General features: G+C 39.8%; 2 protein-coding genes and 3 pseudogenes across 2 annotated transcripts; all 5 read right to left on the bottom strand.

Annotated features, from left to right (window-relative positions):
• Nucleotides 1–461: 461 nt before the first annotated feature.
• LOC146946760 (uncharacterized) lies at nt 462–1,428 on the bottom strand. Its single transcript, XM_085748302.1, has one exon. It carries the CDS (start codon nt 1,245–1,247, stop codon nt 462–464), a length of 786 nt encoding a protein of 261 aa, XP_085604428.1. The 5' UTR covers nt 1,248–1,428.
• A 1,269-nt stretch (nt 1,429–2,697) lies between these two features.
• Nucleotides 2,698–3,267, bottom strand: LOC146946759 (uncharacterized). Its single transcript, XM_085748301.1, has one exon. The coding sequence runs from the start codon at nt 3,265–3,267 to the stop codon at nt 2,698–2,700; it is 570 nt and encodes a 189-aa protein (XP_085604427.1).
• A 4,680-nt stretch (nt 3,268–7,947) lies between these two features.
• On the bottom strand, nt 7,948–9,275 carry LOC146946758 (uncharacterized; annotated as a pseudogene).
• Nucleotides 9,276–16,637: 7,362 nt separating this feature from the next.
• On the bottom strand, nt 16,638–17,548 carry LOC146946757 (uncharacterized; annotated as a pseudogene).
• An 812-nt stretch (nt 17,549–18,360) lies between these two features.
• On the bottom strand, nt 18,361–23,625 carry LOC146946756 (uncharacterized; annotated as a pseudogene).
• Between the last annotated feature and the right edge of the window lie 146 nt (nt 23,626–23,771).

Raw genomic sequence — 23,771 nt, 5'->3', positions numbered from 1 at the left:
CCAATTCATGCCTTCTAATCATGTTTTGTTCAATTCATCACACTATAAAACCTTCACTCATAGTATGCTCAATTTAAGCACAATAGTTTCGCTTAGTACATATTTGATTGCATTTAAGTGAGAGTACGATATCTAATCTTTTTCTTCAAGTGGAAGTATTTTCAAAAAGATGTATTGGCATCTCTATTTACATCAGGCATTTTTGTACCATCCGTGATGCACGGATATATGTGTGTTTGGACATCAGTTAGAGCACAGTGTAAAGAAATTAATAGTTTCATAGGGGGTAAACATGAAGGTTAAGATAGTCTTAAGCATCAAGAGTACAAACTATTAAAACAAATAACCAAAATCCAAACAAATAATCAAAGTAATACAATAAAAGTCAGATAGTCTTGAGCATCAAGAGTACAAACCATTAATTTAAATAACCAAAATCCAATCAAATAATACAATAAAAGTCAAATAGTCTTGAGCATATCTTCCTCATCATCATCACACAAAATTGGATCATTTTTATTTGTTTCTTTGGGTGGTTGCTCACCTTTTTCAATATCCATTAATTCATTAAACAAACATTGCCTCGCAACAAAATGATCCTCCCAAGGTTGAGACTCTAGCCTTTTGTATTTTTTCCACTGTAGTGTTGTTGGAGGTATTGGGCATCCGAGTCTCAAAAACACATGCAAAAAGTGGTTAGGAATCAATCTTATACACATAATCTGTGCAGATGGATTTGCTGGAGGGCGACCACGGAGAGGAAAACATGTTTCAGAAAAGTTATTTCTATGTTTCAGCACAACAACAACCTTATTGTATAATGTTGCAATGACGTGTCCCATATCTGGTATTGTCAACCATTTTTCTACTGGTGCAATTGAGGTCTTTTCCTTTGGAGGGTACAGTGAGTCAATAAGAAATTTTAGTCGATCTTCACCCCCAAATATTCCCAAATAATCATTCATCTTCCTTGTTAATTCCTTAATGAGAGCAAGACGAACCAGCCCGTAACTGTCGGAACCAAGACCAAGATTTTCATCTACAACTCGATAAACACAGTAACCATCACCATCCACATTCACAATCTTTTCAATATAAGGTTTAATAACATTAGTCATCTGATCAATATAAGGAATATATTGTGTTGGTGTCGGGGTCGAAGAGGGATTAACTACACACACTTTTCTTTTTCTGTAATGATGGTTTTGTCTGCGAAGCATGGCTATCTGGAAATTATGCGTCAACATGCTCCCAAAAGGATGGCTCTCGAGTAGCAGAGCTATGATCCAAAGTAGATCTCTTCCTCTTTTGCGCACCTTTTGTCTTTGGCTTTTGAATCGGCGGAGTCAACGATGTCGTGTCAGGGAATGCCATTTCACGTATTTGCTCCTTGATAATCAACTTCATATTGTAATCAGCTTTATTGAATCTTTCCTACAAACACACATTAAAATAAATAATTACTAAGACTTAATAATTTAAAATAATACATGTATGTCATAAAGTCAAATATACAATTTCTTATAAATTTATAACATACCTGAATTGCATTCAACTCAGTTTGAATAGAAACATGTCGATTACTTTCTTCTACATCATCATCAACTTCAAAACATAACTTCTTCTAGTGAATGTTGATTTCATCAAGTCGAATATACCTCCCTAAATTCAATTTCTTAGAAATTAGACAAGCACAAAGTAACCCATGCGTCCATCGTATCACACAACCACACTTTTTACTATCTGAACCACAGTCTTTTACCCGAGATGCTTAGTTATAAATGTAGTTCATTGCAGGTCTAGAAACATTATGTTCCAAACTCTTGTACATTTTATTGCCTTTAAATTTATGTTCCAAAACAGTAGAATTTCTTCCAAAAGTCGCTTGTATTTCCGTGAACTATATTGTTAACATGACATTTACTGTTTTTCATCCTTTTGCCTAATCACCCTTACTATCCTGCAAATATCCTTTCAATGTACCATGAGCGGATTCAACCCTGTGTTGTGCAACCAAAATGCACGGTCGGTCCAAGCTTTAACTATTTTTCCTTCAAAGGTTCCAATATTGTACTTTCAAAATAATTCAAAATTTTTGGAAATTGTTCACAAACCTTTCTAAATTGTAGCACTGCATCTGCATATAGTTCCTCATATGGAGAATTGACTATAACTTCCCAAGCATTCATGATGGTGTCAACCAAATTCGAGGACTTCACATGTTTCCCTTTGGAATCTTTGACTTTGCAATCCAAAATGCATCTAGCTCTCACATTCTTTAAAATATGAAATTCACACACTAAAGCAGTAGATGTTGGAAAAATTTTGGCAACAGCAATCATCAGCTCAGTATCCCTTTCAGTAACAATTACCTTCGGCATTTGTTTTTTACACTTCAACAGATTAGCACACTCTTGTAGAGCCCAAGTGAAATTATCCTCTTTCTCACTAGTTAAAAAAGAAAACCCGACATTATATGTCATCGCAGTTGAGGTCAAACCAACAATCTCAAACAACGGCATTTTGTATTGATTGGTTTTATAAGTCAAATCCATCACCAATACAGTAGAAAATGTGTTAAACAATTTCACAGATTCATGTGCAAAAAATATATCTTGTACCGTTTTTGACCCAATAACCGTTCTGTAATTGAAAACATAATTGTGTTTTTTCAAATTTTTGGAACAACTCCTGCATCTATGTTCTCAAACCTCTGATACTCAATTTGTATCTCTGACGTGCATTGTATATTTGTTTGGCAACTGTCATATTGTCTCTCCGTCTACCTTTCAAATCCAACATAATATTTTTCGATTTTATCAAATTTCTTGTCACGTCACCAACAATCTTTGACTCTTTTGCAGTTAAACGACCAGCCAACATATGACTTTCTAACTTTGGCTCCATCTTATGATTATGCAGTCCTGAAACAATATTCAAACTCCAGAGTTTTGCTGCACTAAAATAACCGCTCAACCTAAAGGGACACCCGCATTTCCTTGAACTTGTACCTTCTCGTTTACACTTTTTTGTTCCTTTGTACTCCCCACTTCTTTCACAAGCTAAAACAAGCTTCGGTTTTTTTTTACGTCCGGAACCACTATAGGATTTATCTATTATAAGCGCAAATCCCGCCTCTATTGCTTGACAACGAGCCCAGTTAATCATCTCCTCTCTATCTTCATACTTCTTTTTCTCTTTCGTAACCAAAAATTCCGAAACATCAACGGAATAGACCTCTGGATCCGGCCCAACAAGGTCAACCATATCTATGTATACATAACAAGAAAAAAATGGTAAACAAAAAACTCATTATAGTGTAAACAAATACATTTAAATACCAAGCAAATGTATAGACCAATGCATTAAAATAATAAATTGTGTTAAAAAAACTCATTATATTGTATAAACAAATGCATTTAAACTATAAAATGATTAAAAAGTAAACAAAATCATTATATAAATGGATATTGTACATAGTAGAGAATTTTTTGAAAGTCCGACCGCATGTGCAGTAGAGTGTGGAGCTCCAAATTACTCATACTTACCTTATTGTTTCATCTAAAGCCTTGGAAAAGAATAGTTTCAGGCTTCAGCACAATGCACAATAAAAATGACCAAAATGCCCAAAGTAAATGACCAAAATACCCCTACGTGAGTTAACTCACACTACATGAGTTAACACACGCTAGTGTTAAATTTGCGTGAGTTAACTCACGCTGCGTGACTTAACTCACGCAGAAAAAACACACACTAAAACCCAACGTAAGTTAACTCACGCTGGTTTTGTTTCATCCAATTACAAATTTTTCTCTTTCTTCCAACACATTTCTTTCTCACTTTTCTATCAGCCTCCATCCATATTTTTTATTTCCCTTGTCTTTGTGTGGGTCAGAGTCACACGTGTGTGTGTATGAGAGAGAAAAAGAGAGTAGTAGACTTGGAAGACATTAAAGCAGACTTCATTAAAGCAAGATTCAGACTCCATTAAAGCAACCTTCATCAATTAATTCAACAAAAAGATTGAAAATGAAGATTGAAATGCAACGCAACTACCTTAGGTTGAAAAGCAACACAACTGATAGAAAAAGAAACTAGCGTGAGTTAACTCGCGCAGCGTGACTTAAGTCACGCAGAAAATATAACTAGCGTGAGTTAACTCATGTAGGGGTATTTTGGTCTTTTCACTTGGGAATGAGCAAAAACGCTTGGGTAAAGAGCAGGATTCAAAATTAAAAAAATGTTCTGCGAAAGTTATCTCCTAAATTTTCTTAGGAGCCTATTAGACATTCAGGGTGCCTAAAAGTTTTGAGGATTGGTTTTTATGCCCCCTAGTATCTCTTCAGGCCCCATAAAATTACCAAACCGCCCTTAATAACACATTCATATAAATCTCTATTTTGTTCCTCCGGTATGTAACTACCGGACTGTTAATCGAACAAAAAATATATTAAATTGTGTTTTACTACAAACCCATTTCACTTTCACACAAAAAAGGTACATCACTTTCTCACCATGTGTGCTACTTTAATCCTTCGTTAATACAGGTACCAATAATTTGGCCATAAGTTAAATCAGGATAATTTATATTTAATCCATCATTTTTATTTTTTAAAGACTGTCTAACTTTCTCAGCAAATAAATGAGGTAGACCATCCACAAATTTGGACTTCCAATGGCCATCATTGGGGTTTTTTAATTGAAAAACTCTAGATAAAAAAGTGTCTTTATACCATCTAAAATGAGTTAAAGACGGGCATCTAAGGTTTTGAAGTAAAGTATTTAGCTTTTCAGCTATTGGAACATTAGTTCCCACAAAATGATGAAGTATAGCTAGACACAGAGTGTAGACTCCATCTTCTTCTCCTGTGATGGTAACAATTCTAGGGTCATTACTAGTACCTTCAGATTTTATTAATTTTTTATGGGTAAGAATTTCAATTCTCTGAGTTTCATTGAGGTAGTGATCCCACCATCCTCTTAATTGCCCAACAAAGCCTGTTGTTATGAACGTGGCTATGGAACCATCCCTGTTTCCTTGCTGTTTACAAACAGTGGAATACATAATCATTCTATGTATTATGTCAATGATCTGCTTTTCATTTAAGCCGTCAATGTTCCAATCATAGATGGATTTTCCAGAATAAGAATTCTGATAAAATTCATTTTCTTCAAAAAGAAGACCTTGAGGTGAAGGCCTCTTATAATAATATTTTTCTAATGATTTAGAAGTATAGATCGGATTGATTTCCAATTTATTTATGTCGTGATTTTTAAACATAGCAGTTAACTGGTCTATATTACCAGTTTCGCTATCATAATCACTATCTTCAGAACTGTCAGAAGTTTCCTTTTGAGATAAAACATTTAAACGTAATAGTTTTAATTTTTCATCAAGAATACTGATGAATTCATCACTTTCTTTTTCTATCTTAAATCCTTTTATGGAGATAGGAGGTTGAATTATAGGAACATCGCTAATTGATGAAGAAGAACTTTGAAAGGTTGAATTATTAGTATTTTCTAAAACTAGCTCCTGTTGAGCTATCTGTTTTTCAAAAAGTTCTTTCAAATTCATTAATTCTTTTTCTAAAGAAATAAATTGGTCTCCTAAACAGGTAAGGAAAACATTGGTATAATTTTGAGCCCTAATAATGGGGTTAAGTTCTTGAAGAGTAACTTGATTGTTTCCGACCTTTTGGGAAATATAAGCCGTGGCTTCCACGTTTTTTTCCCAAACTTATACTTTGTTCAGGAGGAAAGGGAGAATTTATAGTTTCTCCTACATAGTTTATCCAAGGTTTAGATTTTAAGATTAAAATTTCACCTTTTATTTTTTCTAAAATATGATTTAGAAACCATTTAACGAAAGGAATATAATCTTGTTTTATTTTTAAATCGTTATAATAATCTTCTTTAAACTGGGATAATTCCCAAGGATTAAATTTATTAAAATACCAATTTCTGAATTCAGAATATCTTTCCATATAAAACTCATCATTGATGAGTTGCCTTAAAACACTTCCAGGGGAAAAATCCATAAAAGAAATTAGTTTGGGAGATGAAAACTCATCTCTGACTGGGTAGGTGATTTACTACAATGGGTATTTTGAGTGTAAATTCCTTGAGGAATTTTATTCTCACTTATTATTATATTTTCAACAGATTCAATTTCTTCTCTTATTTGAGAAGTAGATGCCCTGGAAGGGATACTAGGAGCTGAGTAGAATTCAGTATTAGAATATCTGGATGATAAGCTTCTTGGTATCTTGAAGCTTCTTTGAGAAGTAAATTTAACTTCTATATCTCCTTCTCTTGTTTGAATTATTTGATCAATTTCCTTATTAAGGATGGGTTCAGGATCAATTTCCTGTTGTAAATTCCATGTCTCAGGAAAGTCTATTTCATTCCATTTAATTAGTCTATTAGTAGAAACATTAGATGTCAAAAAATTGGTTTGAACTAATGTTGTTGTTCCAGGAAAACTTATTTGTTTTGCTTTAGGATTTAAAGTATTAAGAACTTTAGAATAGATTCTATAGCAAACAGCTATAATTTCACTTCCTGGTTTAAAATTATAACCATGAGTGTGAATATTTAATTGCATAGCATCATATAAATGCTTATCTGTTAGAGATAAATTTAAATTGGGAAAAACATTAAAATAAACTCGTCCATGACAAAGACTAGTTTCAATTATAGCAGCTAGAGAGGATTTGAAATCTTTATCTCTTCCATTCCTAACATAAGCCATTAGGCTAGAGTTTGAACCAAGTAAGGTTAAAGGTTTAAAAGCAATTTGGATTGATCCTATATGGATGAAATTATATTTTTTAAAAGGTTCTAAATCCCTTTCTCTTATTAAATGAATATTCTGACTACTATCAGATATTTGAACAGTTTGTTCAATTGTTTTAACAGCAAAACGTGAAGCTAAATCAAACATTCCAAAGCTATAAATTTGCTTAGGTGATACAGATGGTATAGTCCATTTGTTTAATTTATCCAAATTTTTTGGATATTCAACAAGTTCTTCATTTTTAATCAAATTATTTTGATTATTATGATCTTCAGGATCATTCATCATAATGATTAGAATAAGTTATGATTTGTTAAACATCATAATTAAAGTTCAAAGAAATCTGAAAATTCTTATAAAGATAATATCATTTAGCCTTGTTTACATAGTTTAAAAATAACTCCTTTGTAAACACAACGTGTTTGACTATCAACCCGAAGGGATAGAAGGATTTCTCCTAAACCAAAGAAGTTTTAGAATGATTTTAATAAAAAATTCTCAAGCTCTTTATCATTTTTATAACTCCCTCCTCTGGGGAAAAATAATGAATTTTTGAGCGAGAAACGTTAAAATCATTCTTAGTCTCTGAACAGATTATAAGGCTCTGATACCATTTTTAGGAGGACTTGCGATTAGATCGAACCTTAATCATAGTGTTTAACTCATCATAACTTGAGTAAATTAGCCAATCATAATTTTAAATAAATAAAAATATAAGATAGAATAATATATACTAACCTTATAATTTAGATCTTCAAAAAGTATTAAAGGCAGCAGTGCAGTGTAGATAAATTATAGAACACAACGGTTTTATATAAAAGTATTTTAGAGAGTACAAAGGAAGCGTGTCCTTCTAAGAACACCAAAGTCCCCTTATATAGGGAAAAATGGTTTACTATTTAAACCAGTAAAAGAAAACTATTCATCCCGGTAATCGGTTAAGAATAGGAAAATAAAATTATTACAAGAGGACAAAAGTCAATTATTTAATGCCGGGTGCTCAGTGGGCCCCATCGTCACATCGAATAATGACTAAAAAGCAAAAGACTTTAAAAAGAAGTGGGCACATGTCTGCCACAAACAATTGTCGTCTACCACTATGATGGCGACTTGATAATTATCTAAGAAGAGGAAATTATTGACTTGAATTATATGGGATTTTTGCCTTTAGGGTTTACTGAATGTATTAATGCATCCCAGTAATCTTCAGGAGTGGCTTCGTCGGCTTGAGATTCTCCAGCCAAAATATTGGAATCAAAAGATCCTTAAGATGAAGTGGACATCATATCTTCATTGTCCTTTTTTATGGGGAATGTTGAGAAGAATTGCTGCTTCATATGGTCTAATGTTCTGGCCATAATTTCTTCTCTCGTCTCTGAAGGATATTTCCTTTGAAAGTAGTCTTTCATTTGAAGGAAGGAATTTTGCTGCTGACTTTGATGTTTGCAAGCCTTAGCTTGATCATCCTTAATGACACTGCTAACATTTTTAATTAAAACTTGAATATCTTCAAGATTCATTTTATTCCACCATTTATAAAAAAATGTTCTTTGGAGAGTAGGAGTATTAAATTTATCTTTGGACACTATTAGTGACCATCTCCAGATCCAGGGAATCTGGAATTTGGAGAAGAATAGCATTGGACATTGTCCAGTGATTAATTTATCTGCTCTAATTTTTGAAATTAAAGGGCTATTATCACACTATAGATTATATTAATCTGATAATTCTTTAGGTAATATCTCAGTGGATGGTCCAAACTTTATCCACCAATTTAAAAACCAATTTGGAATGGGTCTATTCACAATTTCTGGATTAATAGAAAAGAACCATGAATGTTTATTCTTTGGGTTCTGATAGTAAAAGGTTTGAGTAAAACTCTGGACATAGTCCCAATAATTGAAGTAAACATATTTTCCTTCAGCAATTTTAATTGCCTTTTCTCCATTCGGGTTTAAACCTCATTCTCTTTAATATGACATTTACTGAAATTTATAAAATTTTCAGGATTATTGTTTTGGTAATTGTGAGTGATAGTTACGGATTCGGTAACTGTTAATAGAATTTCTAAAGGGGTTCTGGATTTTCCAAAAAGTCCAGGATACCATCTTGATTCAAGGTATCTGGTTTTTATGGCCCAGCCATCTTTGTTGGCCATTTCAACATCTTCATCTTCTATATGGAAGATGGTTTCAGTAACATGATTTTCAAGATATTCTAGGATTTGTTCCTGTGCTGAAGGTTCATTAGTAGCTTCTTTATAAGATATTATCTTATCAGAAGTTTTTAAAGAAGAACCTACTTCTTTCTTTTGAGGTCTGGAAGATTGTCTCCCCCTATTGTAGGACACTGTGGTCCAATCTCCAATTAATGGAATGTTTAGTTCTTGATAGGGCAACATATTGTTCCTCCCTCTTCCTCTTCCTCTACCATAGTCTCCCGGGCCACGTCCTCTTCCCCTATTAGGGGTGGTCATTACCCTGTAAAAATTCACGGGTTAAATAATCAGCAAGAGAATTATTTTCTACTTTTGTATATTGAATATCAAATCAAATGCAGATAATTGGGCCTGCCACCCTCCAAAATTCTGTTTTGCAACAAGGTTTTTAACATCCTTTTCAATAATGGATTTAGCAGAGCTACAATCAATTCTTAGGAGGAATTTCTGATTTAATAAATCACTTTGAAATTTAGAAATACATTTTATACTAATAGAAAGCATTTCTTTTTTAATGGTAGAATATTTAGATTGTGTTAGGTTCCATTTTCCCGAGGCAAACCTGTTCTGGACCGGCCAAAAGGATTCTTGGCCCGTTCACTTAGGACCAATATCTTTCAAAGCCCAAACTCCACGTTTGGCATTATTGCTCGCAACATACCCTCTCTCCGTGAGGGGGTGAACGAAGCAAACGAGACCGGTTCAAACGAACCCCAACGTCTCTTTGCACATTCTGCACGTTCCCGCAATAAACTCTCTGGCGGTTACACTTCCCACGATTTCGTAACTGCCAGAGCCAGATGTGCCTCCTCAACGGCTCTGCAACTCTCCACCTCTATAAATAGGGGACTCAATACAGTCCCCAAGGTAGAACTCTTTCTTCCTCTAAACCCTCACTCTCTGATCTCTACTGACTTGAGCGTCGGAGTGCCTGCAAGTACACACCCCCCATCCGCTCCAAGAAGCATTCTGACGTATTCCACCACCGTCACAACCACCGTATTCAAAGCACCGGCAGTCACCTTCTGATCAGGTATGATCAGTGGCGCCGTCTGTGGGAATAATATAAGCTCCCCCGTTTTTACCCCTAAAAACCAAAGCTTTCCATAAAAATACCATGGTTGCCAACGGTGCCAAATCCCAGTTACGAAGTGAAGTGCGCATTCCTCAACGGGGTGGCATGACATCCTCACCATCACCTGTGGATACACCCAGGGAGGAACCAACTCAAATAGTTCCTCTCCAGCAAAGGCCTCTGCAGGGTCCCAGCCACCCGACAGAGACACCAGAAGATGCAACAACCATCGTACTCATCGGTAACCTGATCTGTACGGTTCAACGACAGACGTCGTTAATCGAGGAACAGAACCGCCGACTGATGGATCTGGAGCAAGGACGTCCAACCGTCCAAGCCAGGCGATCTCTCTCCCCAATACGTAACAGACGAGGAGAGAACCCTAGCCGGTCACGTTCCAGATCCCCCCGACATTCGGTGAGCATCAGATCTCCATCTTACACTAGGAGGTCAACAATGAGATCTCCCCAACTGTCTCCACCTAGGAGATCTCCTCTAAGGCGGTCTCCACCCAGAAGATCTCCTCCAAGACGAACCTCATCAAGGAGATCCCCTCCATGCCGGACTCCTCCCAGGAGATCTCCACCGAGGCGCAACGGGCGTTCATAGTCGCCTTCTAGTTCATGGGACACTCGCGATACCAGAACAGACCGCAACACTTACGGTCCGTTCACACGACGTATCAGGGAAGCTCCCATACCTCGTGGACTAGGAAAGCCGCCACAAATGGACTCATACGATGGGACTACCGATCCAGATGAGCACATCGAGAACATCGAAGCAGTTCCCACCTACAGATCGGTGCGGGGCGCCGTCAAATGTACGCTCTTCGTCACCATGCTAAGACGAGGAGTGGTCACGTGGTTCAAGAACTTGAGGAGAAACTCCATCGACCCATGGAGCGACCTCTGCAACGAGTTCACAACCCACTTCACTGCGTCAAGGACGCAACCAAAAACGGTGGCTTCCCTCGAAGCCATCGTCCAAGGAAGAAGTGAACCCCTCCGAGACTACATCGAGAGGTTCAACAAAGAAGCCATCTAGGTCCGAGGCGCAAATGAGACAATGAAGCTATACCTCATTGCCAAAGGCCTGCACGAAGAGACGGACGTGAAGAAAGCTGTCCTTTTGGATCGCCCAAGGACTCTCAACGAGTTCCTAGCGATCGCCAAGATCTACATTGCCTATGAAGAGGCCTTGTACGCGGACAGCCTCAACAAGGTCAGTAAGGAGGAGCCTGCTGCTGAAACCTCCAGAAAGCCCTTCCATCAGAAAAAGAAGGAAGGCAAAGCCGCTCGGGAGAGCAAGAGGCCCAATGGCCACTTCACCGAGTATACTCCATTGGCCATGTCAAGGGAGAAGATCCTCGCTGAGATCGTTATAGCCGATCTAGCAGAAGTTGGCATCAAGCCACCAAAGGCTCCATCTCAGGAGAGGAAGGGGATCGACAAAACAAAGTATTGTCGGTTCCACAAATGCCACGGATATACCACCGACGACTGCATCCATCTGAAGGATGCCATTGAACTCCTCATACAGAGGGGGCGGCTCAAACAGTACGTGAAAAATCCTGAAGCAGAAAGGAAAGCAGTCGAACTCGTTGGTGACGGTTGTGAGCCCGGACGGACCATTGCCATGTCCATGGAGCACTTCGGCAAGTTCCCTGACAACGTGGAAATCACCCCCTACTCATGCACCAGGGAGCAGTTCTCTACTGCCAACATCATCACAGGAGGAACGCTGAACATCTCCATGGGCAGCATGAAGAGGAAATTCGAGGAGCTTATGAGCGTCAATGCGATGGCCCCCTACCTTCGTGAAGGAAGGCCACCTTTGGCGTTCTACGACTCTGAACTACCTGGAGGGGCTTCAAATTTCGCCATTCCTTTGCACGTGCGAGCATCGATGGCCAACACAAATGTCCGACGGGTCCTGATAGACACAGGGGCCTCATGTGACATCATGTACACCAGCCTATTCAAAACTCTCCAACTAACGGAGAAAAACCTTTCTCCCTACGTTGGGGATGAACTCTACAACTTCAACAGCTCATCTACTCAACCATGGGGATACGTGGAGTTACTGGTCTCTTTCGGCGAAAAAGAGGCCAAGAAAACAATAAAGGTCCCATTCTTGGTGATCGACTGCCCCTCTCTTTATAATTGCATTATAGGGAGAACTGGACTCGCCCAGCTATGGGCCGCATCTTCAACCGCTCATCTGAAGTTGAAATACCATGCTAAGGATGGCATCATCGCCTCTCTCAGCGGAGACATCGAAGCTGCAAGAAGATGCTTCCTCCAAGCCAACAAAACCCAGAACTCGGTTTCCCAATCCAGCAAGCTTGTTGAGGACAAAGGGAAAACTGCTGCGAACATTCTGGACGCCAACTTGGTCGAACTTGACCCCAGGTTCACTAAGGAAGACCTAAAGGAACAGAAACAGGAAAAGAAGGATCCACTCAACGCGAAACTTCTGAGACATATTCCTGACGGTGAGTTCGAGCTGGTCCCTTTCGGAAGCGACCCCTCGAAAAACTTTAAGAATGGCAAGGATCTCCCCGAACTTGTCAAGAACCAGCTGATTGTCTGCCTCAGAGAGAACGCTGACCTATTCGCATGGAGCGCGACCGACATGCCCGGAATCGACCCCAACGTCGCTTGTCACCAGCTAACAGTTGATCCCGGAGTTAGCGTTGTAGCCCAGCGGCGAAGAAAGCAGTCTCCTGAAAAGTCAGAAGCTGCGGAAAAAGCTGTAAGAGACCTCTTAGAGGCAAATTTTATTTCTGAGGCCAAATACACTACCTGGCTTTCCAATGTTGTACTTGTCAAGAAATCTAATGGAAAATGGCGTATGTGTGTTGACTATACCGATCTTAATAGGGCATGGCCTAAAAACGCATATCCCCTTCCTAACATCGATAAACTCGTTGATAATTCCTCTGGCTATAAACTTTTATCCTTCATGGACGCCTATTCTGGGTACATTCAGATACCCATGGCTGAAGAAGATAAAACGAAAACAACCTTCATGACCGAATCAGGGAACTATTACTACAACGTAATGCCCTTCGGTCTACGAAATGCGGGGGCCACTTATCAACGTATGATGAACAAAGTCTATGACAAGACACTTCTTGGCGACATTCCCGAGGTCTACATGGACGACATGATCGTAAAATCCCAACAAGAGGTGGATCATGCCACCCATCTCAGAAGAGTATTCGAACAAACTCGGAAGTACAACATGCGACTCAACCCAGAAAAATGCACCTTTGGAGTCCAAGCGGGTAAGTTCCTCGATTTCTATCTGACAGAAAGAGGAATTGAAGCGAATCTAGATAAATGTTGCGCATTTACTGAGCTTCCAACACCCCACTCTAAGAAATGCATCCAAACGCTCAACGGAATGCCGACCGCTCTCTCTAGGTTTGTGGCCAAATCCGCACAACATGCACTTCCTTTCTTCAAGCTCTTGAGGAAAGAAACGAAGTTCGAATGGACGGACGAGTGCGAGACCGCCTTGAAGCACCTCAAAGAAACGCTATCTGCGCCACCAGTGCTATCACGACCAGATCAAGGTGAAATACTGTACCTGTACCTCTCCGTTTCCTCTGACGCGGTAAGCGCCGTCCTCATCAGAGAAACGGCGGAGGGACAGAAACCGGTATATTTCACCAGCAAAGCATTGTTGGGACCTGAAACAAGGTACCAGAGGATCGAAAAGCTAGCCCTCGCACTCCTCACCGCAGCCAGAAGATTGAGGCAGTACTTCCTAGCGCATACGGTGATAGTCCGGACGGGCCAACCCATCAGACAAATCTTAGGTCGCCCAGACGTAGCCGGTCGGATGATGAAATGGTCACTTAAACTATCCGAGTTCGACATACATTACGAATCCAGAAAGGCACTAAAAGCACAAGTGTTCGCCGACTTTCTCGCTGAAATGACTTTCCCACCCGAGGAAAGCCCCGAAGAATGGACTGTCTTCGTAGACGGATCGTCTAACTCTAGGGGAAGCGGAGCCAGAATAATCGTAGAAAACAACAAAGGTATCGTTGTAGAAATTTCCCTCGCTTTATCTTTCCCTGTTACAAATAACACTGCAGAGTACGAAGCCTTCCTGGCTGGCTTGCGAACCGCCAAAGACATGGGGGCCAAAAAGTTGAAAATCTTTACCGACTCACAACTAGTGGCTTCTCAAGTCACAAAAGAGTTCCAAGTAAAGGAAGACCACCTCCAAAACTACGTCCAGTTAGTACTAGAGAAAATGAAAGAGTTCGACGTCATCGAAGTAACTCACGTTCCTCGCGAACAGAATACTCGGGCAGACATTCTTTCAAAACTCGCAAGTACGCGAACTGCGAACGGAAACAAAACAGTTATACAGGAGGTCCTCGGCGAGCCAAGCATCCCGAACATCAGAACTCCACATCAAGAGATCAATTCGATCATCGAAATGGAAGACTGGAGAGGACCCATCTCTCGATACATAGAGAATGGCGAACTCCCTACTGATCCGTAAGAAAAAACAAGGCTGAAACGAAGGGTCTGCTCATTCACTTTGGTGGAAGGAACCTTATACAAAAGAGGCTTCATCACTCCACTAATCAAGTGCCTGGGACCTAATGAGACCCAAGAAGTCCTCGCCGACATCCACGACGGCATTTGCGGACAACACCTTGGTGCAAAAGCTCTCGCAAAAAAGGTAATACGGGCAGGTTACTATTGGCCTACTTTGTTGAAAGATGCCCAAGATTACGTGAACCTCTGCGATAAATGCCAGCGACATGGGGACATGCACCTAGCACCCCCCGCTGAGATAACGTCCTTGGTTTCCCCTTGGCCTTTTGCATGGTGGGGCATCGACCTTTTGGGACCATTCCCCAAAGCCACAGGGCAGCTCAAATATCTGGTAGTCGCAATCGACTACTCAACCAAATGGATCGAAGCCGAACCATTGGCTAAGATCACAGCTAAAAACATACTCCGCTTCTTCAAAAGAAATATCTTGGCAAGATTTGGAGTACCAGCATTAGTGATATCCGACAATGGTACACAGTTCACGGACCAAAGGTTCCAAGACTACCTAAGGAATATCGGCATCAAGCAAAGCTTCACCTCCGTCGAACACCCTCAAGCTAACGGCCTCGCCGAGGCTGCAAACAGGGTCATTCTGCGAGGAATACGAAGAAGGCTAGACACGGCCAAAACTCAGTGGGCTGAAGAGTTATACACAGTCCTCTGGGCCTACAGAACTACCCCCCATTCCACAACTGGCAAGTCACCTTTTCGACTCACGTATGGGACAGAGGCAGTCTTACCCATTGAACTAACTGAACTCACATGGCGTACTGACGCCAGCACTGACTTCCCAGCCAACGCGGCAAATCTACGTGAAGAGCTCGAATTCGTCGACGAAGTCAGGATTGGAGCGACCTTGCGAGAAGCCACACTAAAACAAAAAATAGCCTCTCGTCACAACCAGAAAGTCATAAAAAGGGAATTCGAAGTAGGCGACCTCGTCCTCTGTCAAACCAGAAGGATTCCGAAGAAGGGAAACTCGCCGCCAACTGGGACGGTCCCTTCAGGATCCGGATGAAGACCGGAACAGGGGCCTACGGACTCGAAGACCTTCATCAAAATGCCATTCCAAGGACTTGGAATGCAGAAAAACTCAAAAAGTACTACACTTAGATGGCAAACATCACCAATTTACTCTAATGTATGTACTTAGTTCTACACAATGAACTCATCGCTCCCCGTCGAGCAAGTAAACGAAAGAGGAAAGTCGTGCCACTCCGAATCCAAAAAGAAAAAGGATAAGAGGGATTTACACAACAAACTCTCTTACTCCTTAGTATGTACGCTTACCGCTGCGACATCACTGCTCGGCATGTTAGGTAGAACCCCAGCTCGCGATGGGTGTTTCACGCCTCAGTGCGGTGAACTTAGCACAGTTCTCTCGTTCATCCACTATACAAGTCCATAGCCTTGGACACACATTCAGATAAACAATCTCTTGGATGTGCAATACTTCTGACTAATACTCCACGTAAGTCGTTGGAAAAATTCATGCCTAAGCCCTTCCTTGCAAACTACGCAAAGGTAGAACTTTCCAAGCAAAGTAACTTACTACCTAGGAGGCAAAAGTCAAAAAATACTAGGCGAGCATGCTGAACTCTCCAGTCATTAAATCATTTCGTCGAAATAATGACTGCGGGGGGTAGTCCATCCCACCACATTCGACTTAAGAACTTCGCAATTCAAAAGCGGATAAGTTTACAAGTTGAACAATTAAGAGCATACGAATTATTGCAGTCTGTTAAAACACACAAGATAGATAATTTGCTCTCAACAAATACTTCACACGGTATTAAAAAGCCTCACACAACGAGCATTCAAATTCAAAACATTATGCTTGAAAGCAAATCATGCAAGTGTAATTGAAAATAATACAACTATATTATAATGGTGTTAAAACCACTAAGAGCGCACAATGTCATTACAAGTTTGGTTGTTGAAGATATTAATTACAAGACCTCATCAGGTCTGGGCTTCATCAACATGCCCATCTTCTTCCTCGGGATCAGGAGGCGGAGTGATCGCCCCATCGCTCACCTCGCTAAGGGGATGAATTCCTTCGACGTTCAGCTCGATACCCGGGTTCACCACCTTCAGCTGAGCCATCGCCCGCTCAAAACCAAGCTTGACAGCATCCACCAAGCTTCCTTCTAGCTCACCAATCCTGTCCACAAGGCCGGCGCGCCGCAGGACAGCAAGGTCTTCCGCCTCATCTTCTCCAGGAAGGTCCGCCTTCTTCAGAGCCTCCTCCAAAGACACCTTCTCCTCCGCCAGCTTCCGGGAGGAGTCAGTTGCTTGTTCAAGAGCGGTCTGAGCCCTAGATAACTGCTCCTTCAAAGAAGCCAGTTGACGGTCAAGCTCTTCAGCGACAGACCTCTTGCTCCTTTGATCCTCCTCAAGAGCATCAACCTTGGTAGTCAAAGCATCCCTCTCCCACACCAGAGTGTCAACCCGAACTTCACTGTCTAGGGAAGCGTTGTTCAGGGCAGCAGCAACCTCCAAAGCCTTCATAGTGGCAATAACCCCATCAGTTATCGCCTTACTCCAGCCAGCTGGACCCATATCCTGGATGATCTTCAGCTCAGGATCATCCAAAAACAAGGTCGATTGGGGGCCACACAGCTCAGGCTTGGACCACACCTTCGGAAGCTGAGGAAGTCTCCCTTCTCAGAGCGGACGGGAATGGCATTGATCGGCGTAATTGGATCCTCGGAAGGCATCCTCACCCGCTGCCTCTTCGCGGGATCCTACACCAACTCCTCAGAAGGCTCGTCACCTTCCAAGTCCACCACAGGACCAGAGCCGGAGCTGGGACTAGAGCCGGCTATATGGTGCTCCAGGGACTGAGAAGGGAGACTTTTTGCTCTCCGCATTCACAAGGGCCCTCAAGTCCTTCTTCATTTTCTCTGCAACACAAAGACAAAGAAAACTTCATCAGTTAAGGGAAACAAAATAAGAAGGCAACAAGAAGGCCAGAGCAAAAAGAAAATAAACTACCGAGGTAGGCATCAGAATCATCAAAAGTCAACAACTCATAAGTATTGATGAGGCGGGGCTCTGTTACTGTGGTCCCGTCCGCACTCATCAAAGGGTTCCCCCGTCTGTCAGTCTTAACCCTCTGGGGAAGGGACTCAAGGAAAGCCCAAAGTTGTTGACGAAGGCCCTTCTCTTCGTTAGTCAGATTGGCAATGGTTTGACCAAAGTCCCTCGGTTCGTAGGCAAAATGGTCCTTAGACCAGCACAAGTGGAAGAAAGGACGGCGCTCCTGCTCGCCATCCTTAGCGGCTTCCAAGAGGTTGTCTAATGCAGCCGTGCTTGTCGGCCGTATCAAAAAGAAACGCTCTTTGAAGTTACGAACCTTTCCGGCGAAAATCTCAAACATCTTCTGGGTCTGACGGAAAGAAACCCAATCCGCGCCCCGTTGCACGGTGAAGAAGGAGAAAAAGACATTTTTGGAGGCAGAGATGCGAAGATAATCGCATAACAACTCAAAGGCCCTCATGAAAGCATAAGAGTTTGGATGAATCTGGGTGGGTGACAACTTGGTCCAACGAAGCACTTCCCGCTGGAAATTAGAGAAAGGGAGCCGGAAACCCATGTCTTTGAAAACCACTTCATACATGGGAAATACATAGTTTCCATACTCCGAACACACCCTGTTAGATATGCTCGGCAGAACCAGCTCTCAATCCCTCAAATCTCCGACAATATCAAAGGGGGCTTCACCCATGCCTTCGGTAGCAAACACAGATTCGGTTTCCAAAGGCTCCTCTCCAGGCCGTAAAACAACAGACGCAGCGACTCCCTCATTTGCCATGGTAGACCTGAAAAAAGCAAGGGAAAAAGTGAATCCAACATTCAGATCCACCCTTCCTTCACCTATTAGGTCGGTCACGGCAAGGAAGGGATCAAGTCGCTACTATTAGAAAACAAAGGGATCTACAAGGAAACCTACTCCCAGCGAACAGACTTGAAGCTTGTTGAAGAAACCTAAGCCTGTCGCCAATGTCTTTCTGAACACTAATAGAAAATAGACAGCATACTCACGGAATCTTTGATGCACGATGGAAACCGCCTAAACCAACGGCGGAAACCACCGAGTCAAACTACTTCAGTCCTAGAAGCACGCATTCCTACGGTTTCTAAGAAAAAACAGAAACTAAGAAGGCAAGGACAAAGAGATAAGTCATCAGAACATTACCTGGGAAAAGGAAAAGGTTGAAGTTGCAGGTAGAAAGCAAAAACTTGGAAGAACTTCGCTTTTGAAAACGGTGGGAAAAAATCTCTAAATCTCTGAGAAGTCGAAACGCAGTGACGTTCCAAACAGCATTTGGGCTATTTATACTCGTTTCACAAACCACCCAAAAGTCACGAAGTCCATCCTGTGTAGCCCTTCACTTGCGACTCTTCCCCCAGAATGCCGCTTCTACGGTCCAGATTCTATCAAACCAATCCATCCGATGGTTCTGATCCTTCACTATGGTTCTCCAAAACGTCAGGATTCAATCAACGGTGATGATGACACCTCGGGACTTCAAACCAAGAACACGCTGGAACTTGTAGGTACTCAAGTGCTACTGATAGCTTTCACACGTTTCACTCAGAAACTAAAGGTCATGTCTTCTCAACTTCTCCCTCGAGACGTTGGCATTAATTACAGAATGACATCCGACCAAACTTCCTGTGAGGGAATCTTCCTACCTGACCTTGCACAGTCGGGCACGCATATGCCGGATTCAACTCCACATACAGGCGAACTCACCTCGTTAGGGGAGAACAGTGCTTTGAGGTAGGCGAACCCATTCGACCTATTCTTCCAGCATTCTCAACCAACCTCACAAACGAACTCCTGAACCAGGGGTATGCTTAAAGCCCCGCAAAACGAGGTCCTTTTCATCCTCGAACAAGGGGACACATATCAACAAACTTTCCCTTGGGGTCGGCTTCGAACGAGCAGAACGCCTACACTTAAGTCATCACTCTTCATTAAGAGCAACGACTTGGGGGGCTACTGTTCTGGACTGGCCAAAAGGATTCTTGGCCCGTTCACTTAGGCCCAATATCTTTCAAAGCCCAAACTCCACGTTTAGCATTATTGCTCGCAACATACCCTCTCTCCGCGAGGGGGGTGCACGAAGCAAACGAGACCGGTTCAAACGAACCCCAACGTCTCTTTGCACATTCTTCACGTTCCCGCAATAAACTCTCTGGCGGTTACACTTCCCACGATTTCGTAATCGCCAGAGCCTGGTGTGCCTCCTCAACGGCTCTGCAACTCACCACCTCTATAAATAGGGGACTCAATACAGTCCCCAAGGTAGAACTCTTTCTTCCTCTAAACCCTCACTCTCTGATCTCTACTGACTTGAGCATCGGAGTGCCTGTAGGTACACACCCCCCATCCGCTCCAAGAAGCATTCTGACGTATTCCACCACCGTCACAACCACCGTATTCAAAGCACCGGAAGTCACCTTCTGATCAGGTATGATCAAAACCTGATTAAAACTTCTTTTGAATTTTCAGGAATTACTTGTTTCAAAATGCCTCCGTATCCTATGTCAGAAGCATCGGTTTCAACTATTTTGAAATAATTTGGATTGGCCAAAGATAAACAAGGAAGACATTTAACCTTTTTCTTAATTTTTTGGACAGCTTGAGTATTCTTATATGTCCAAGGACCAGGATTATTCTTAAGCCTGTTATATAAAATAGATGTATCATTGGCTAAGTCTTTATAATAATCTGAAATATAATTCAGACTGCCTAGAAATCTATGTAATTGTTTCTTATCACTAATGATATCAGGAAATTTAGAAGCAAATTCAATACTTCTATGGATAGGAATGATTGTCCCATTATAAATTTCATGTCCTAAGAATCTGACCTTAGTTTGAAAAAATTTCATTTTTGGGGCAGATATAACTAACCCATTTCTCTTTATGACATCTTTGAATATCTTCAAATGTTTTATGTGTTGATCAATGTTTTTAGAAAATACTAAAACATCGTCAATGTGATCTATTATGAATTCTGAATATGCATTAAAAATATCATTCATAATATTCTGGAATTCTAAAGGGGCATTTTTAAGGCCAAAGGGTAGGACAATCCATTCGTAATGTCCAAAAGGAACAGTAAATGTCGTTTTATACCTATCAGATTCGGCTATTTGAATATGCCAATAACCAGATTTCATATCAAATTTTGAAAAAATTAAAGCAGTACTTAATCTGTCTAACAGATCCTTTTTATTAGGTATAGGACATCTAATCCATTTTAACACCTTATTAAGGGGCTTGTAGTTTATAACTAGCCTAGGGACTCCACGTTCCTTTTCTGTTGCATTGTTAACATAAAAGGTTGAACAGCTCCAAGGAGACTTGGATATTCTAATTAATCCTTTATCTAAAAGGGTTTGAATCTCCTTTTTACAAAGGTCTAGATATTCCTGGTTCATCTGAGCAGGTCTAGCTTTTGTTGGGATTTGATTTTCATTAAAATCATCTAAATAAGGTAAAGAGACAACATGCTTTTTTTCTATTCCAAAAAGCATTGGGTAAATAATTGCAAATTTCATTGTGAAATTGTTGTTCTATAGACTTGATTTGTCTTTTTATTTCTTCTTTATTGAGTTGTTCATTAATATTAGGAAAATTTATTTCCTCTTTAAGAAAGCATAATTGCTTTTCTTTTTTGAGGAGAATATCTTTGACCTCATTTAACATTCTGGTTTGAGGATCAGTAATGAACTCAAAAACTATTTTTTGGTTTTTAATAAAGGTAGTGATTCCCTTTTGATCAATATTAACAATGGGCATAATGTTATTCAAAAAGGGAGTACCTAATATTATCCTATGGGTTAAATTTTTAACCAAAATAAAATGAGTTGGTAAGCAAATATTTTGATTACAGATATAAGTATTAGATAGTTTGTAATTAACATGGAGTTTATTTCCTCCAGCTTGGGTAAGGGATTGAGTAGTTTTTTCAAAATATTTGGTAGGGATTATTCTCTCTTGGATGCAGTTAAGATCTGCACCACTGTCAATTAGAGCTATTTCATTTTCAAGAATAAATTTTTTATTAACAACAAGAGTAATTCTCACAAACCATTTTTGTGATGTTACTCTTTCTAGAAGATTTAAATAATCTATTTCAGGAGGATTATCACTAGTAGAAGGAATATCTTCAGTGTCTTTTTTACTAATATTTTCTAGAATATTAATCCTATGAGATAAAATATTATTATCTCTTTTGATCTTCGAAATCTCAGTTTTCAAGAGATTTATTTCTCTTTTGAGATCAGTGATGGATAAAGGAGTTTCTTTAATATTGGACTGTTGAAATCTGGATAAGACTTCACTAATTTGATAAGGAGCCTCTATAATTAAAGGAGTTTCCCTTTTAGAATGTTCCTTTATAAGGAATTCTATCATTTTTCTCTCAGATTATTATCTGAAATTGACTCTAAAGCTTTTAGAGCTTCATCATGTTCTTTAGTAAGAACATTTAACCCATTCATTTCGACTATGGATTTCCAATAGTCACATTGACAATCATCTTTGCAAGAAGAATCATTATTATCAGAACTGGACGAGGATTCATTGATAACCTCTATATTATTGTCAGAAGAGTCATACTCATTGTCAGTTGGTATTAAAAGAACCTTTTCTAATTGAACTCTAAGAATATCATCCTCAATATTATTAAGGGCTTTCTTAGTCCAGCATTGATTAGCATAATGGCCAATTTTGCCACATTTATTGCAGGTTATATCCATCCTTTTGGCTTTTCTTTTCTTGGTATCTTTTTTAGGAAAATTTTCCCTTCTAGAAAGATTCTTTCTATGTTTCCTTTTATGAGAGGATTTATAAATTACTTTATTTTTATTATCTCTGGAAATTTTTCCTTTCTTTCTATGTTTGTCCTCAGGAGGTTTTCCTAGATCGAACGCAAATTGTTCGCAAAATTCACCCAACTGGTGTTTTTCAGTTAATTTTTGTTTCTTTAATTGATTTTTTAACTTGATGTCATTACATAAAGTTAATCCTTCGTTAATACAGGTACCAATAATTTGGCCATAAGTTAAATCAAGATAATTTATATTTAATCCGTCATTTTTATTTCTTAAAGACTGTCTAACTTTCTCAGCAAATAAATGAGGTAGACCATCCACAAATTTGGACTTCCAATGGCCATCATTGGGGTTTTTTAATTGAAAAACTCTAAATAAAAAAGTGTCTTTATACCATCTAAAATGAGTTAAAGACGGGCATCTAAGGTTTTGAAGTAAAGTATTTAGCTTTTCAGCTATTGGAACATTAGTTCCCACAAAATGATGAAGTATAGCTAGACACAGAGTGTAGACTCCATCTTCTTCTCCTGTGATGGTAACAATGCTAGGGTCATTACTAGTAGTACCTCAGATTTTATTAATTTTTTATGGGTAAGAATTTCAATTCTCTGAGTTTCATTGAGGTAGTGATCCCACCATCCTCTTAATTGCCCAACAAAGCCTGTTGTTATGAACGTGGCTATGGAACTATCCATGTTTCCCTGCTGTTTACAAACAGTGGAATACATAATCATTCTATGTATTATGTCAATGATCTGCTTTTCATTTAAGCCGTCAATGTTCCATTCATAGATGGATTTTCCAGAATAAGAATTCTGATAAAATTCATTTTCTTCAAAAAGAAGATCTTGAGGTGAAGGCCTCTTATAATAATATTTTTCTAATGATTTAGAAGTATAGATCGGATTGATTTCCGATTCATTTATGTCGTGATTTTTAAACATAGCAGTTAACTGGTCTATATTACCAGTTTCGCTATCATAATCACTATCTTCAGAACTGTCAGAAGTTTCCTTTTGAGATAAAACGTTTAAACGTAATTGTTTTAATTTTTCATCAAGAATACTGATGAATTCATCACTTTATTTTTCCATCTTAAATCCTTTTATGGGGATAGGAGGTTGAATTATAGGAACATCGCTAATTGATGAAGAAGAACTTTGAAAGTCTGAATTATTAGTATTTTCTAAAACTAGCTTCTGTGAAGCTATCTGTTTTTCAAAAAGTTCTTTCAAATTAA

The sequence above is a fragment of the Medicago sativa genome, chromosome 2, assembly GCF_051527215.1.
Source record: "Medicago sativa cultivar Bolivia chromosome 2, Bolivia_mono, whole genome shotgun sequence".
Lineage (NCBI taxonomy): Eukaryota > Viridiplantae > Streptophyta > Magnoliopsida > Fabales > Fabaceae > Medicago > Medicago sativa.
Note: the sequence above shows the minus strand (reverse complement) of the source record. Positions and strands in the feature narration are given on the sequence as shown.

Coding starts and splice junctions, on each gene's coding strand:
- LOC146946759 (XM_085748301.1), bottom strand. CDS start 3,267: ATGGTTGACCTTGTTGGGCCGGATCCAGAGGTCTATTCCGTTGATGTT.
- LOC146946760 (XM_085748302.1), bottom strand. CDS start 1,247: ATGTTGACGCATAATTTCCAGATAGCCATGCTTCGCAGACAAAACCAT.